The sequence below is a fragment of the Falco naumanni genome, chromosome 17 (genome assembly GCF_017639655.2).
Source record: "Falco naumanni isolate bFalNau1 chromosome 17, bFalNau1.pat, whole genome shotgun sequence".
Classification (NCBI taxonomy): Eukaryota; Metazoa; Chordata; class Aves; order Falconiformes; family Falconidae; genus Falco; species Falco naumanni.
Genome location: NC_054070.1, coordinates 4877502 through 4894104, shown reverse-complemented (window position 1 = coordinate 4894104; position 16603 = coordinate 4877502). Strand labels below are relative to the sequence as shown.

The window sequence follows — 16603 nt, the reverse complement described above, 5'->3', positions numbered from 1 at the left end:
CGGTGTGAGGGAGGGGACGGCGCGGCCACGACAGGCCGTGACAGGGGCAGCGCGGCCGGGCGAGGGCTGCGGCGGGGAAGGGAGGAGGCAGCGCGGCGTGGGCAGAGGGCGGGATGTGGCGAGGTGGGGCCATGCCCGGTGCCTGTGCCGCTGTGGGGTCTCCTCAGAGGGTGGGCTGCAGCAGCAGGGCCCTGAGGGGCTGTCAGTGAGGGGCTGGCAGTGGGGGCTGGCAGTGGGGGGCTGGCTGTGGGGGGCTGGCAGTGAGGGGCTGGCAGTGAGGGTCTGGCAGTGGGGGGCTGGCAGTGGGGGGCTGGCAGTGAGGGTCTGGCAGTGGGGGGCTGGCAGTGGGGGGCTGGCTGTGGGGGGCTGGCAGTGAGGGGCTGGCAGTGGGGGGGCTGGCAGTGGGGGGCTGGCAGTGGGGGGCTGGCAGTGGGGGGCTGGCAGTGAGGGGCTGGCAGTGGGGGGCTGGCAGCGAGGGGCTGGCTGTGGGGGGGTCTGGCTGTGGGGGTCTGGCTGTGGGGGGCTGGCAGTGAGGGGCTGGCAGCGGGGGTCTGGCAGTGGGGTCTGGCAGTGGGGGGCTGGCAGTGGGGTCTGGCAGTGGGGGGCTGGCAGTGAGAGGCTGGCAGTGGGGGGCTGGCAGTGGGGGGCTGGCTGTGGGGGGCTGCCCGTGAGGTGGGGGCTGGCAGCTGGGGGTGGCCGTGGGGCCTGTGGCACTAGCACACCCCTCGCCCCTTCCCTCCCTCCCCCCCTGCCCCTCCGGGCAGCAGGACCCGCACACAGCCCCTGTGGGCTCCCGGGGCGCAGCGCACGGGGGGGCTGCAGCTCCCCTGTCCCCGGGCTCTTCCCCAGGCCTCCCGCCCAGCTCGGGCCCTTGCACCGTTCCCGCCGCCGCTCTGGGCTCGGCTCTGCCGCTGCTTCGGGGCACACGCAAGGGCCCTCCAAATGAACAAACTCCCCGCGTTTTCTCAGCGTTTCTCCTACTTGCAACCTGCTGCGCTTCCTCTTTCCCCTTCCCTCGAGGCCAACCCAGAGCCGAGCTCTCCTGCCACAGAAGGGACAGCGGATGGTCTTTGCCTTGTGCAAGCCCTCGTCCCCAAACAATATTCTGGGTGCCAGAAACACCTCGAAGCAGAGAGAAGAAGGGAGCCACAGCCATCAGCGCCTGCCCCTGCAGCTCCTTCACACCCAGGACCCTCTCCCAGCCGGTGCCATGGAGGAAAAGGCCGATAACCACCGGAGCGTGTTGAACCTGGCAGCTATGTTTGAAGGGCAGTGGTAAGGAGGGAGGGTCCTGGGTGCCGTGGGTGCGTTAGGGCTCCGCATGGCATGGCTTTTTGGAAGGAAGAAAGCGTAGAGGTGGTTTGGAGGCTGTGGAGAAGCGGTTTGCTAGGCGGTGGTTTGCTCTTCTTTAGCACCTGGATCTGCCCCAGCGTCTTCCCCCTGCTGCAGGCGGTGTGAAAACCTCAGCAGGCTGTGACTGACTTAGCTGGAGGTTTCCGCGCCTGGCTTGGGGTTGGGTCGTGGCGTGCTGGTTGCCTCCACGCTCGGCACCTTTGCAGTCAGCCTGGCTGGCGAACGCTTTTTCTCCTTTTGCTGTGGAAAAAAAGATTTTCTTATGTAGGCAGGGCTCTTCCCTGGGAATTAACTGCTTGAACATCTGGGAGGATCCAAGCCTCAGGCACCAGCCTCGGACTGTCTAGTTGTTTGCAGTGATGTGGATCCTAGGGAGGAAAGAGTTAGGTGCCAGGGTCAGAGCAAGGGGATCTGCCTGGCCCCTGATGTGGGAAATAATTCTGAGGCTTGGGGCAGGTTATCGTTGTGGTCCATGCCTCAGTTTCCCCATCGGTTGAATCAGGGTACCAAATCTTGCCTTCCTGTGGGTCAGTGAGGTGCTCTTAGCGAGCTTTAATGAGGCTGGGTGGTTGGGCAGATGAGTTTTGCAGCACTTCCTAAAGATGGTCAGCCACAAGATTTCCTTCTGCTCCAGGAGCTTTGCCTGCATCTCTGCTGCATCCTTTGCCCTGGGCTTTGTGCTCTGGGTGGCTCCAGAGCACCATGGTTGTCCCTATGGTCCCACAGTTGAAATTTGGCCAGTGATGTTGTTGTGTTGGAACTGTTTGCAGCATTTGATCTGGCTCCATTGCCCTGCTGCAGCATGTTTGTTGTTTACCATGAAGTGTGTGTTTGATTTAGAGGAAATAAAAGTAACGTAGAACTTTCAGAGGAAGCTGGAGAGCCTGGAACAGAAAACAGTTTAGCCCAAGTCAGTGCAAATAGAAAGGGAGAAGTTCCCTGTTGGATCTCAGCAGTGTGCTTAGGCTGCCACAGATCTGGGAGGCACTGGGAGAGACAGAAAAGCCTCTGTGTCACGGGAGGGTTATGCCAGCCCCGTGGACGGGAGGGGACGTGTGCGTGGCTGTGGGTGCACTCCTGAGCTCACAGATGTGTGCTTATCAGTGTGGGGATGGACCTGCATCCCTCTTCAGAGGAGTGTCTGCCCCTCAAGTCATCTCCTGTCCTCAACTTTGCAGTTTTATGGCCAGTTTCGTCCCATTTTTCCCCTCCTCCTCATCCCACGCCTGTCTGCAGGCCACCAGTGGTTGTCTTGCCAGTTTCTGCCCAGAGCAATTTACCACAGACACCAGCTCAGATGACAGACCACTCGCTGTCATCTTCACAGCCTGCGCCCTTCCCCATGTGTGTGGCATCTTCCCCACGCCTGCTCTGGACCTGTTTTCCTTGTCTTTGCCAGAAAAGGGAAGAGAGAAAACTGCCAATAAACTACCGCTCTGCAAAACCACCTATGCAAGCCTTCCTCTTGGCTGACACCTCTTGGCTCTTTGGCTTTTAAAGCTTCATGCCCACGGCTGCTGGCTCCCCATTTTTGCTCCACGGTGGCAGCAGGCAGAAAGCCAGAGCCGTGCCAGGACCGCAAAGGGTAGGGCTGTGCTCCGGAAAGCAAACAGCTGTGGGTGGGATAAATGGCAGAGTCGTGCTTTTCTAGAGCGGGACAGGGACTGACCACATCAACATGAGGCCCTGGGAGAAGAGAGGCTGGATCCTGGCCCCTTGGAGGATGCGTGGGCTGTCGGACCCCGGTCTGTATCAGCGGGGTTGTAGCGGAGCGAAGCAGCATCGGTGCTGGGATGCTGCTGTGGCTGTTGTCTTTGCTTGAGGATGGTGGCTCTGAGCTGGGTGGCTCAGGCTGTGCTGGGGGAATGGGTGAGCTGATCATGCCGATTCCTCTCTGGCAGGGCTAGCAAATTTGCCCGGAGGGAGAAGCAGACTCCGCACGACCAGACTGCTGCTGCAGCCAGCCAGCCTCAGCAGCTTCCAGCATCCCCTGCCAGCCAGAGCTTCTCCCAGATGGCTGCCAGGCACCAAGCAGAGCAAGAGAATGAGGAGGAGGAGGAGCAGCAGGGTCGGCGGGGGCTCAGCTTCAAATGCCTCCGTTCTTTCCGACAGAAGATCAGTGGGGACAATTGGAGGAGGCAGCAGGACCCAGGCCTCACGCCTGGCAGCAAGGTGAGCTCTGGAGGCACCTCAGGCAAGGTTGGTGGGTGCCCACGCTCAGGCAGGGAGTCACATGGGCTGGGTGGGTTTGGAGGTCTCTGCTGGCCCTGCAAGGGCTGGTGCATGTGGTGACAGAGGAGTGGCCCCTTCCCTGATGCTTCAGGCACAAATTCCCCATAGTCAGATAGACCCAAGCAGACCTTGTCTCTTCCAGCTCTGATATAACTACGTTGTGGGGATCAGATGCACAGGTGAACCCAGCCAGGTCCACCTCAGGGCATCCCTGGGGCTGTGCTGGCCTTTGCCATCTGCAGGCAGGGTTCTGCAGGACTGCGTTTAATTACTAGGTGCAATTATAGACCATGGGGTTAACCCACCTCACCCTGCGCCACTCCTCTGGACCTCTATCCCTGTATTGCTCTGGGAGAAACAGGCAGAGAGGAAGGGGTGACCCAGGAGGCCATGAGCCAGGCTTCCTGACAGCCCCCAAACGGCTTTGTTTTCACCCTTGTTTTCACTGCATGCCTTGTAGAGGTCCTTCCCTTGCCCTCACCTGGAGCAGGGTCCAGTTTGATGCTGGGCTGTGGTCTGTGAACAGCGGGGAACAGAGCTGAATCCCCTCAGGCTGGTGGGGGTCACGTCTCTGCCCATGAAATTGAGCCCTTCTCCCCTTGCAGGAACCAGAGGAAAAGAAAATCGCTCTGGAGCTGCTGGAGACAGAGCAGGCTTATGTCAGCCGCCTCCACCTTCTCGACCAGGTGAGCTGCGGAGCACAGAGGCCCACGCAAGCCTGGGAGGCGGTAGCCCTGCTGCCGCCTGCCCCCACCAGCACAGCTCGGCCACTCTGTGCTGACGGACCAGGCAGGACCACAGCGTAGCTCCGCACTTACCGATTTTCATGCACTCTGCAGTGGGGCTTGGACCCTGTGGCAGTGTGTGGGCTCGGTTCAGGGCACGTACAAGCCAGGGGCTGTTTGCTCGAGATATGAAGGGAAAGAAGCTGTATAGATACGAGCCACGTTGGGCTGCTGGTCTTCATGGCGAGAGGATGGGTCTGGCCTTTGCCTTTCTGATACCCCAGAGCTCCAGGGAGCACCTTTGTCCCAGCAAAGCCTTCCATTTCCCTCCTGCTTCTCCCTGGAGGCCTGGGATTTCCCTCCTGCTCAGAGTCAGGCCTTTTCCCTGGGCAATGTGCTGGTCTCAGAGAGGGAATGGAGGATCCTCAAGTGTTTTCCTGACCCTTTTTATTCACCCCTTCTTTCTTCCAGATATTCTATACGGAGCTCATGAAAGAAGCCAAAAATGGGAAGACAGTCCCAGAGGAGGTGGTGAAAATGATCTTCTCCAACATCTCCTCCATCTACCAGTTCCACGCCAAGTTCTTCCTGCCGGAGCTGCAGAAGCGCATGGAGGACTGGTGAGCTGCAGAAGGGGAGGGCAGGATGCCTGGGTGGCTTTGCCAGGGTGGAGGAGCAGTGACGAATTTGGTCTCCTACCAGGACCAGATCTCAGCTCCAAGTGCCCTTGTGCTGAAAAGCACTTCCTTAAAACACTCCAGCCGAGAGCAGGGTATCTCTGAAAAGGGGGGGTGACATTTCAGGTGGTTTAGGGGTGTGCCCAGGCTGGCTGCAAGCTGGAGACATTCCCGTTCTGGAGAGCAGGGAGTTGTAGGGGGACACAGCAGGTCACAACGCTAAAAACCTCTGTCCTCCACCGTGCACAAGCCGTCCCTTCGCTTTATCCCTCGCTGTCTGTCTGCCCCGCTGGACTGAGGAAGCTGGCGGTCTGTGGTTCCATCCTGCAGGAGCTGCAACCCTCGGATTGGGGATGTGATCCAGAAACTTGCGCCGTTCCTCAAGATGTACGGTGAATACGTGAAGAACTTCGACAAGGCCGTGGAGCTCATCACTGTCTGGTCAGAAAAATCGCCACCCTTCCAGGAGCTCATTGCTGACATCCAGGTAACGGGCCGTGGCAGGGTGGGGGACCGCAGCAGTGCTCCCCAAAATCTGCCTGCAGGGGGGAAGCAGCGGGGGGTGGGAGCTGCCTTGGTCACTGTTTCTCTCTCCGTCTGCGGTGGCTCTCCCCAGAAGAGGAAGGTCTGTGCTAATCTAACGCTGCAGCACCACATGCTGGAACCTGTGCAGAGGATCCCACGCTACGAACTCCTCCTGAAAGAATATGTCCGAAAACTCCCACCCAAATCCCCAGACCGGGATGATGCAGAGAGTAAGGGCTCCGTCTGGCTCTCCCCGCTGTGGGGGTTGGGACAGTGGGTTCACCGGGGAAATAACAGCCCCTGACGTTGCACGTGGGCGTTGGGATACCTGGATTCTCTCACCAGCTGCCCCGTGCCCTTGGATAAACCTCACAGTCTGACCCTTTTCTAGCAGGGAAGGGGGTTAATCTGCCCTTTCGGGGTCTGTGGAAGCCGGCAGGGTGGGTGGGTGGTGTTTCAGGACAAGGACAGTCCCTCCAGAGCATCCCCCAAGGGAGACCTGCAGTGGCCGGGGGCCGTCAGACCCCTACGGATAACAGGCTCCCAGTCCTGCTGGGATGGGGTGGTAAACAAACTGGATTTCTGGGTCCGGGGGCCCGACTGTAGCCCACCGCCCAGTCCGGCTGGACCCAGGGGCTTGTGCCGCGTTCCGGGGCCGTTGAGGCTGTGTCCAGGGGAGGACAGCAGCCACCACAGGCGGGCCTCCCCCCCCCAGGGAGAGACCCAGGGGCTGTCTTCCACAGCTCCCTAGCAAGTGTTTAACCTCCACCCTCTTTCTCTTCTTGTTGCAGAGGCCCTGGAGATGGTTTTTATGGTGGCCAAGCACTCAAACGCAGCTATCGCCGAGATGGTGAGTGCCTATCCCAGCTGGCAGTGTCTTGTGGCTCGTGGCACGGTGATTTGCCAGATTTCCTCGTGGCCTCATTGCTGTGCGACTCGGTGGACACAGCCATGCCCTGAGCAGGACAGGAGCACTGTGGGTTCAGCAGAAGAGGCTGGATTCTGTTCTTGATGACTGACCCCATCACCCTGGGAAAGTCATGTCTGCAATATCAGCCAGGATGTGACCGGCTGTTTGAGGCTGGGAGCTGCTCTCGAAGATCAGTCTGGGGTGAGAGTGCTGTGCCACCTCTCCCAGTACTCAGCAGCTGGCCTGGGAGGCGGGGATGGAGGGGACCCAGGGTTGTGGCTGCTCAGCTCCCCACACGGACAGGTCCCTCTGCCTCCGTCAGGAACGGCTGCAGAACCTCTGGGTGGTCTACCAGCGGCTGGGCCTCGAGGATGACATTGTGGATCCCTCCAACGAGCTGATCAAGGAGGGGCCGATCCAAAAAATCTCCACCCGCAACAACAGCACATCGGAGAAGTACCTGTTCCTGGTGGGAGCTGGGATGCCCAGGGAAAGGGGCAGGGGGCAGATAAGATGGGAATGGGGAGAGGGGCAGCGCAGCCTGGACGGGGTGTCGCTGGGTCATCCCTACACAGAGGGGATGAATTCAGAGCTGGGGGATGACATCCCCTGGGTGCAGATGACATCCCCTGGGGGTCTGCCACACTCCCAGAGTGCTCTGCCTCTGCAGGGGGGAGAGGGCTGGGGCAGGAGCAGTCACTCGGTAGGCTGGATTCTTCCCAAGGGCCTGCTCAGCCCCAGGGGGGTGGGGGTCCTAGATCCCAGGGAAGCCCCCAGCCCTGAGCACCAACCAACCCTCTTCCCCTCCCTGCCCAGTTCAACAACATGCTGCTGTACTGCGTGCCCAAGGTCATCCAGGTGGGCGCTGAGTTCCAGGTCCACCTCCGCATCAACGTGGATGGCATGAAGGTCAGACAAGCACCTTGTCTTTGTGCTTCCCCCAGGCCGCGGCTTCTCCAAAACGCGCCCTGCTCTGGGTGTGATGTGGCTGCTGCCCTGCGCTTCCTCGGAAAGGAGGGAGGAGCTGGAGCCGGGGGTGGCTTTGTGGGTGAGGAGGGCTGGCAGCTATACGCTGATCTTCTTAAATAGCAGCGAAATCTTGTGCTTGTAGGCTTGAAGGGACTGAAGGGCTTGTGCCTGGGGGAAGTCCCTGTCCCCCACATCATGAAGGAGGGTCCCTGTGTGCTGGAGGTGGGTTCAGTTGCTCCACATCCTTTCTTCGGTCTCTCTCAGGTGCAGGAGCTGAATGACACACAGTTCCCTCACACCTTCCTGGTCTCGGGAAAGCAGCGGACGCTGGAGCTCCAAGCCAGGTAAGGAGGAGGGGGGGAGGGTTCTGCAGACCCTCGAGGAGGAAGGACAACGGCTTATCCACCTCCCTCTTTGTACCTAGGTCTGAAGAGGAGATGAACGCCTGGATCAAGGTACCACCGAGTGCTGGGAGAGGCGGCACACCTTACTCACCCCAGCTGGATGTCCTGTGTCAGGGGCAGCCCCCACAACTGCCCCTCCAGCCCTGTCTTCCCCTCTAGGCCTTCCAAGATGCCATTGACAGGAAGGAGAAGAGGACTGAGACCTTTAAGACGGCAGTACCTGGGCTGGAGACGGGCACCCCCGCGTTGAAGGTAACCCTCCTGCCCTCCTCGTGCCTTGTCTGCCTCCGGCACCCCCTCTGCACAGCAGCTCAGCAGAGCCCACCTTGCTGTCCCTGTTGCCCTAGCTAAACAGAGCTGGAGGGAGGCTGCGGGTGGGGAGAAGGACTGAGGAGAGGAAGGGGTGAGAGCAGAAGGGCTAAAACCTCCTGGCCCGTGGCTAGCAGGCCCAGCAATGCAGTCTCCCACCCCCAGACAGAGGAGCTGGGCCGCCGAGCTCCACAGTGGGTGCGAGACAACCTGGTGACCATGTGCATGCGCTGCAAGGAGCCCTTCAATGCTATCGTGCGCCGGAGACACCACTGTCGAGCTTGTGGATACGTGAGCTGCCTCGTCCCCCCCTCTTCCCTCCCTCCTGGCCCGCTCGGGTGCTGCTGGGGCAGGAGCTCACCTCTCCTACACCTTGGACCCCTTTCCCCGGCCTCAGGGTTGCTCCTGCCCCTTGGCTCCTCATGGAGTTGTCTCTGGGATCCCCCAGCCCTGCCCCAGTCTCACCAGTGTCCCTGTCTGGTGGTTGTAGGTGGTGTGCGCTCGCTGCTCTGACTACAAGGCCGAGCTACAGTATGATGGGAACCGCCTGAACCGCGTGTGCCAGGAGTGTTACGTCTTCCTGACGGGCCACTTGATGCTTGAGGACCGGGAGGGGAAGCACAAAGGCATCCTGGAGGTGAGCGCTGCCCCTCTCTGCCCATCCTCTCTGGGCCCTGCTCCCCTGTCCCTGTCCCTCTGAGCTCTGCCACCCACCCTGGTCCCCAGCCTCGCTGGCACAGCCTGGCTGCGCGCCTGCAGCGGGAGGGGTGGGAGTCGCTCCTGCAGCACTTGGAGGGTCCCTGCTAACTGTGGGGCTGGTGGATGAGCTAAGCGCCCTCCCTCCTGCTCTGAGCCCAGGACTGGGCATCCAGGGCTCCTCCCGCTACAGGATCACAGGCAGGACCACCCCTCACCTGCCCCTGGTTTGGGGGGTTTTGTGGAGCAGGCGGTGAATTCCCTAAGAAAGGACCTTCACGCCCTTGCTGCTTCCCGCACTGGCTATTTAGGGATTTTGGGTGGGTTTTTTTGACAGAAGGGAGCTGCAGAGGTATCAGGCAGGAGTTTGCTGTGCAGTTCCCTGCAGCTGCTGGACAAGAACGGCAAGGGGGGCATGCGGGGCTGGTTCGTGATCCCACAGGATGATCCCCTCGTGCTGTACATCTACGCGGCCCCCCAGGTAAGGCCCAGCTCAGCACCACCTGCAAGGGACATCCCGGTGTGCCCATCCCCTGCCTCTCACCGCTGTCTCTGCTCTTGGCAGGACGTCCGAGCCCACACCTCCATCCCGCTGCTGGGCTACGAGGTGAGGGACCTGCCGCAGGAGCACTCCCGCCACCTCTTCCAGCTGGCACAATCCCGGCAGCTCTACACCTTTGTGGCCGACACCGAGGAGCTGAAACGGCGCTGGATGAGGGCCATGGCGCGCTCCGCCGCAGGCATCACGGACCTGGAGGAGGCTGAGGACGTGGACTCCTGCAGTGAAGCAGAATGAGGCCATGGCCACCTCCTGGGCTGCCTGGTGGGTCAGACCTCCCCCTGCCCGTCCCGCTCGCGGCTGGCTTCGGGCAGGTCCCAAACCTCTGCGTTTTGGGGTTTCCTCACGTAAAGGACAAGGTGGGGGCACATTTGCCACCGCACAGACAAACCAGATCCCCCTTCCCCTTCCTCTATGCTCTCTGCACCGGCCGAAGGCAATGGGGGTCCCCGAGCCGTGAGGTGGAGGGAGAGCCAGGGGGTTTTGGGGGGCCTGCGCCCCTGCGGCCCGGCTGTCCCCAGCGCGCTGTGCTGTGCCGTACCGCCGGCTGCCGCCCGGGGGCAGCACCGCCTCAGCCTTCCTCCCGGCCCGGCTCCGGCCGGGGGATGCCGCAGGGGGGATGCCCACTTTCGGGAAAGCATCTTTGGAGCTGGGACTGCTGCGATAAATCCTACCTGCAACCCCCCTGTGCGGTCCAAGGAGCATTTTATTTTTTTTATTTTTTTGGGGGGGGGGCGGGTGGGAGGGTATTTACCAGAGCGCCCTGTGGAATTGTCACCGGGGTCCCACATCGCCTTACCCATAGCCAGCCCTGGTCTGGCACCCTGCAGAGACCCAGTTTGTAGGTCACCCTCACCTGGCTCAGGGCCCCTAGTGCTGGATTTGGGATGTCCCTCTCCCAGCCTGTCACCGCTCCTGGCCTCACACTGCTGCAGTCCCACATGTGGGGGTACCCCTTAACCACAGACACCCCCAGCCTGCGGTGCTGAGCCAGCCCACGCTCCCGTCACAGACTTACCGTGCAGCCCATCCTCCTCACAAGCACCTTCCACCCTCGTACCTCTCTTGGTCACTCATTTCCTCGGGGGGAAATGCTCTGGGACAAGGCTGGGTCACACAGGTGATGCTGCTGCACTGGTGCTGAGCAGCAATGCTGGGGCGACACGAGGGAATTCCCCTCTCCATCATCAGCTTAATGAGCACCTCTGGTCGTTTCACACAGCGCTGTGGGCTGCAGCCCCACGTTTTTCTCTCTGCATCCTCCTTAGCTCCCAAAAAATGTTGCCCAGGCAGAAGTTGCCTCTTCTGAGCCCAGCAGAGGCTGAAATGGGATGCGGGAGCCCGGTGCGGGGAGCTGCGGGAGCCCGCTATCCCAGGCAGGCAGGGAGGGCTCTCCCCAGCAGGCAGGGCTTGCTGCCTGCACCCGGATCACGCAGCAGCTCCAGCCCACCAGCCAGAAGCACAGCACCCTCGGGCAGAGCCCAGCAGCGTCACAGGCTAAATGGATCCATGGGCAGTGGGAAGCGAGTTGGAGCCAGACACTGCAAATGGGGACAACCCGCAGGGAAGGGATGGGGGAGCAAAGGTGAATCGTAGCCATCAACACTCTGGGGGGCTTTGGGAGCCTGGAAAAAGCTGTGAGCATCATCCTCCTCCATCTACCCAGCTCAGCTCATCCCAGGAAAGGGCAAACTGGCAGCTTCATCTCCTCCAACTTGAGAGACACCATCATGGAAGCGGGCGAAGAGCTAGGTGTCGGGGGGAGGGCTCTGCCGAAGCAGTTGTCCCTCGGGGTGCCACCCACTTTGGGGCTGAGCCCAGAAGCAACCAGCTTCCACCCCAAACCCACCCTCACCTCCCACCACCGCCTCACGTGAAGGGGAATCCCCAGCACCCAAGGGAAAGCCGGGCAGCACAGGGTGCTGGTCGGGGAGGGGGAAAAAGCAGGCAAAGGGGAAGCCTGCGGGGCTGGAAGGTTCTGCATGGTGGCCTTCCGCCTCGGCGTCACCTCTGTGTCACTGAGGAACAAAACAAGCCTGGAGCGTGGAGCTGCCCTCAGCCTGCAGCTCATGAATGGGCCTAAGAATAGATTTCCTGTTTACTGACGAGAAATCACTTCTGGGGCAGAGGGCACCTGGGTGCTATTTTTACCACCTCCTGCCCTTCTCCTTCCCAGCCCCCAGCCACCCTCCAGCACCACTGCCCCGCTGCAGCACCCATATGTGTCGCGGGAGAGGGGTTGCTGGGGACAAGAGGTGACCGAGGGGTGATGGGGCACCAGGCAGGTTACTCGGCATCGTGCCATCCCCGAAGGCACCTGCCTGAAGGCAGCATCACCCGGCATCCCCGAGCATCCCTAAAAGAGGCTGGTGGGAGACGGACCTCACTGGGGAGGGATGCGTGTGTGTGTGTGTGTGTGTGTGTGTGTGTGTGTGTGTGATTCCCCTACTCTGCTTTTCTAGTTAAATTTTTTTTTTTAGCACCCCAGACATGGTGCAAACGCACTGATGGATTTTTCTCTTCCTGTGTTTTTTTTGGTCCCCTGGCTGCGTCGCGGCGATGGTCAAGCAGAGTGGTTTGGCCTCTCGCTTCCCCGCGTAGAAAGTGAAACCCGGTGCAGAAGTCGCGAAGTTTCCTATTCTTGAGAATGAGGAAGGCTCCGAGGCCATTTACCGGAATCCCCCTGGCCGCAGCCCTCCCCGCAGCCTCTTCTTGTAAGCACTGACCAAAATACCCCACGAAACCCACGCGCCGCCGTGGGGGGCCGGGCCACCCCTCGTTGAGAAAACCCAGCCCACGGCAGGGGAACGGGCGCGGGGCAGCCGGCACCTTGGAGGCGTCGCTGTCCCATGCTCATCCCAAATCCCACGCTATGGGAAGGGGGATGCGGAGAGGGTCAAGGGCATGGAGCGAGCAGAGAGGGGGCCGCCAGGGGCACGGAGGAGTAGGGGTGCGCTGTGGTCCCCCCCTGCGCCCTGCGGCGGGGCTCGGTCCGGTGTCACCTCCCCCTGCTCCCCATACAGGGGCTCGGCAGGTCCCAGGGCCTGTTCCCCCACGTGCCCCCCAAGCGCGGGGGCAGGGTGGGGACCACATGGGCCTGTAAGACCACCCGCCCCCAGCCTGCAGGGCTGCTTGGGAGCTGCTCTGTGGGGCGGGGGCTTTTGCTCTATAGGGACAGGCTCTATAGGGGGTTTCTTTACAGGGTATTCACTCCCTCTCTATAGGGACTGCTCTATGGGCGTATTCTCTTGCTAATTGCAGGTCCCTATAGGGGCTGCGCTCTGCTGTGTGAGATGGAGTTCCCTGCCCTATAGGGGCTGGGCTCTAGGGGGTTGCATCGCTGCGGCGGTAGCTCTTGCTCCGTAACGCCTGGGCTTGGGTTGTGTAGGAGCTGGGCTGCATAGGGCGCGGGGGGGGGGGGGGCTCGTCTTTTCTAGGTGTTGGGCTCCACAGGTTGCTCTGCTCTAGAGGGGCTGTGCCCCCCGCAGGGGCTGTGCCCGCCGGTGCTGAGCCCGCAGCCCCACGGGCTGTTCTGGCAGCGTGGCCCTCGCCGCAGCGCCGCGGGGCTGGTGCTGGGGCTGGGGCTGCGCAGGCCGGAGCTGCGGCAGCATGGCCTCTCCCCGCCGCGCAGCCTCGCCAGCCCGTGGGGGCTCCGCTGCGCCCGCCGAGCGCTTTAAATAATAGATACACCGAGGCCGAAGGCAGCCGCAACGCAGCCCTGCCCCAGAGCATCGCTCCCGCCATGCCCCAGGCTGCGGGGGGGCACCTGGGACCCCCATCTCCCCCGAGGCTGGGGGCACCCCCCTGGGTAGGGGGATTTAAGGATGGGTCATGATGCTAAATGACGCAAAAATATCTATGATGCCCTCTCCCCCCAAAAACTGACAGCCAGGATTGTGCAACCTTAGGGCTGGGGGACCCTCACCCTGCTCTACACCCACCCCCCCCAAACCCCCCAGGCAGCAATGCAAGGCAGGAGGGGGTTCCCCAGCATCCACCCAGCTGCACCCCCTCTTTGCATTGCAGGGTGTCCCCGGGCGTGGGGGGACCTTGGCGGGGGGGGGCGGGGGGTGTTGCATCTTCCACCTCCTTTTTGGGGGCCCCCGCGGGCTGCTGGCAAAGGGCGTTTCGTGCAATTGAGAACCAGGTCGTGCATCTCGCGTCTGGCGAGGCGGGAGGTGTTTCCCAGTGGCGCAGGAATTTGCTGTTTGCGCCTGTGTTGCAGGAGGCTGGGGGAAGGAAGGAGGGGGGGGGGGGGGCGCTGCTGGCAGTTGTTATTATTTAATTTTATTTTCCTGCCTCCATCCAGGAATCTCTGCAATGTGCCGGCTGCTCCCCGGGAGGCTGGGGCGGCCGTGAGTCACTGCTGCTGCTGGAACGTGACTCAGTCCCGCTGCTCTCCCCGGCAGGACATGACCAGACTGCCAAAGCCAGGGAGAAGCCCCAGCGCAGCCGCCTGCCCGCGCCGGTGGGCGAGGACACACGAAATCCCCCTGGAGAGCTCAGCCCCTGCTGAGGATATCCTTGCTGGGACTATCGGCCCATCGCCGTGGAGCAGGACTCAGGCTGGGGGCGCGGGCAGAATGGCCTCTTTTATTTATTTCTCTTTTTTTTTTTTTTTCCCCTCCTTTTTTTTTTTTTTTTTATATATTTTCCCAGCCAGGAAAACCCTCTCCACCCACGCCGGCTCAGCCAGCCGTGCATCGCCGTGGGGCTGTGGGTACCTCCCTGGGGTTTTGCTGCCCCATCTTCCAAGCCAGGCCCTATGGGAGAGCAGGGAAAGCTCCTGGCACTGCTCCTGCCCCAGTTCCTGTGCCTCAGTTTCCCCATCCGATGGGGAGCGGAGATTTCCCCGTCAGGGAGCGGGATGGGGGTTACTTCAGGTTGCGCTTCGAGGTCGGTGAATAGCAGCTGCGGGGGGTTATTATTAATATGAACTGCCAGGCTCGGCCAGGGCTCAGGTGGCGGGGAGGGACGGGGGTGACGTGGAGCAGCCCTTGAGTCACGGGGCAGGAGCAGGGGGTGGCCGAGCCCTGCGCTGAGCCCCGACACGCTCGCTGCACCCCGGGGCTGCGACAGCCAGAGGCTGAGGCCACCCCACTCATCCCACCCAGGGCTGGGTGATGCCGGGCACGAGCCCTCCTCATCCTCCCGCCGCTGCTGCGTGGGGAAAGGGGCTGCGGGGGTGGGAGAGCAGCGGAGGCGGCCACGGGGCAGAGCCGAGCGCCGGGATGCTTGTCACACCTCAGGCCCGCCGTGCCTGCGTGGCCGCAGCTGCCTCTGTCAGCCGTGATTGAAAGCCAAGCCAGGCTGGCAGGCCTTCTCTGTGATCTTGTTAATTAAGAAATACATTTAATTAGCAGCACCCCAGCTGTGACTCAGCTAATCATCATGATCGAAACAAGAGCCGGACTCCAGCACCAGAGCACGGCAGCGCCAAACCCCCCCACCGGCCGCAAGCCCCCGGCTCTGCCGTGGGACCCCGTCGCCCGCCAGGCACAGCCCAATGCCCCCCCGGAGTTTTGGGGTGAGTTTTCCCCCGGGCAGGTTGGTGCTGAGTCCATCTCCACGCAGCACCGCACACACAGGCAGGGTGTCATCCCCACCGGGGGCAATTACCCATTGCCACACTGCGAATAATCATATTAATAACCCATTTACCGTGCTATAAATAGTCTCGATAATAACACCCTGGACTTTCCAGGAATAGATCATCAAAAATGCGGGGAAAGCCATTCCCCACAGCCTGGGTTGCAGATGGGCAAACTGAGGCACGGCCGGTTTGGGGCACAACTCTCACCCACTGCACCCAGCCGTCTGCCAGGCAGCTGTGGAATTTGCTCCCGAATAAACCGTCATGTAAATGAGCCCTTATGTATATTTATGGGCACCGTCCTGCCAGCTGGAATCTAATAGGGGAGAAAATAAACTGGGAAACTGCCTGGAACAGGAGGGCGGCGCTTCACACCTCGGCCCCACACCCCGCTGGCGCTGCCAGGGATGGGTGTCTGTCTGTCCTGCTCCCTGGGGTGGCTGTCACTGGGCTTGGGTACCCAGCCCTGCACCCTGGGGTGCCCAGCCCTGGTGCTGAGGTCCCGGGGTGCCCAGGGAGCTGGTAGCGGGTGCTCAGCAGCTGCTGCGGGTTTGGGGGTCTGGAAAACGTGGGGGTGTTGCGGCAGGTGAAGCTGCAGCACATTTGGCATCCTTGGGGGGCGGGGGTTGGCGCTGGCACAGGGGTCCCTCCCTGCTGCAGGTGGCACCGCTGTCCCCAGCGCTCCTGACGGGTGCTCCTTCCCTGCTGCGCGCGCGATGCGCACACGTGTGTGCGTGTGCATGCGTGTGCATGGGGGTGTGCCCATGCCTGTGCACGCGGCAGTGCCACGCCAGCGCTGCAGGGTGCAGAGCACCCAGGGGTGGCCGCAGCAGCGGGGCCAGCGGCAGCACCCATGGCGGGGGGGCAGAGCCGCGCACCCAGGGGTGCCCTCGCCCGGGTTTCCCGCAGCCTCCGCAGCGGCACCGGGCGGGGGAGCGGGCGGCAGCCGGCGGGAGCGAGGCCGATTAGGGATGCAGACAGCGCATCGCCTGATGTCTTCCCGTCTCAAGAAGACAGCACAGGCCCACGTGGCCACCCCGCCACCAGCCTCCCCTCGGCACCCCACACCTCGGTGGGTGCCCCACGCCGGGGGCAGCCCCACTGCCCGTGACCGGCTTTTCGGGGCGCGGAGGCAGCGGGTGGCGCGGGGACGCGGTCCCTTGGGTCCCAGCAGGTCATTAAGGGATGCGATGGTGCCAAGGCCGGGTGTCACCCTGCAGCCATTTGGGGGGGGGGATTCCTCCCTGCGAAGGGAGGTCGGCGAGGCCGGGGGGGGGGTCGGAGCAGAGATGCTGGCAGGGCTTCGTGCTGCAGCACCTCTCCCTCCCTCCCTCCTGCTGCTCCTGAGCGCTCGCCGCCGTGATTCCCTGCAGCAGGCTAAAAATATCCCCGGGAGCTGCCGCCGCACACCGGCACTTGGAGGTGGTTATAAATAACCGGGGGGGGGGGGGGAGCTCGTGCTGGCCCCGCGTCGCTCCGGCCCTTCCCGGCTGCTGCGGGAGGGGGTTGCAGCCCCCGTCCTCGCTGTGCTGCCGGAGGGGTGGATGGACGTGGAGGCGTGCGGGGAAATGGAGACGGAGTAGCCTCTGCCCCTGGGCTGGGGGGGAAACTGAGGCACAGGTGGGGCTCTGCTGGGGTGGGGGAGGGGAAG

The 16603-nt window shown here is 62.2% G+C and overlaps 1 protein-coding gene across 6 annotated transcripts; it reads left to right on the top strand.

Annotated features, from left to right (window-relative positions):
• Positions 1 to 5: 5 nt before the first annotated feature.
• Positions 6 to 15241, top strand: FGD2 (FYVE, RhoGEF and PH domain containing 2). Of its 6 annotated transcripts, XR_005831318.1 has the most exons (20): positions 6 to 123; positions 1021 to 1275; positions 3255 to 3525; positions 4191 to 4271; positions 4782 to 4930; positions 5318 to 5474; positions 5604 to 5742; positions 6304 to 6362; positions 6745 to 6891; positions 7239 to 7331; positions 7656 to 7735; positions 7816 to 7846; positions 7955 to 8047; positions 8270 to 8395; positions 8595 to 8741; positions 9138 to 9281; positions 9366 to 9623; positions 11931 to 12073; positions 13669 to 14255; positions 14723 to 15239. XR_005831318.1 is itself a non-coding variant. In XM_040616886.1 (17 exons), the coding sequence occupies exons 2-17, from the start codon at positions 1064 to 1066 to the stop codon at positions 9594 to 9596; spliced, it is 2076 nt and encodes a 691-aa protein (XP_040472820.1). In that variant the 5' UTR covers positions 6 to 123; positions 1021 to 1063; the 3' UTR covers positions 9597 to 10043. The 6 variants fall into 6 exon arrangements, 4 of the variants coding, with proteins under 4 accessions (XP_040472820.1, XP_040472818.1, XP_040472819.1 ...); XR_005831317.1 differs by having other exon boundaries at positions 13669 to 15241; XM_040616886.1 differs by lacking the exons at positions 11931 to 12073; positions 13669 to 14255; positions 14723 to 15239 and having other exon boundaries at positions 9450 to 10043.
• Positions 15242 to 16603: the final 1362 nt, after the last annotated feature.

Bases quoted from the DNA above. Each gene is read 5' to 3' on its own strand.
- FGD2 (XM_040616884.1), top strand. From the start codon at position 1,064: ATGGTCTTTGCCTTGTGCAAGCCCTCGTCCCCAAACAATATTCTGGGT. The intron at 4,272-4,781 runs GTGAGCTGCGGA...TCTTTCTTCCAG, and splicing joins GCCTCCACCTTCTCGACCAG to ATATTCTATACGGAGCTCAT. The intron at 6,892-7,238 runs GTGGGAGCTGGG...CTCCCTGCCCAG, and splicing joins CGGAGAAGTACCTGTTCCTG to TTCAACAACATGCTGCTGTA.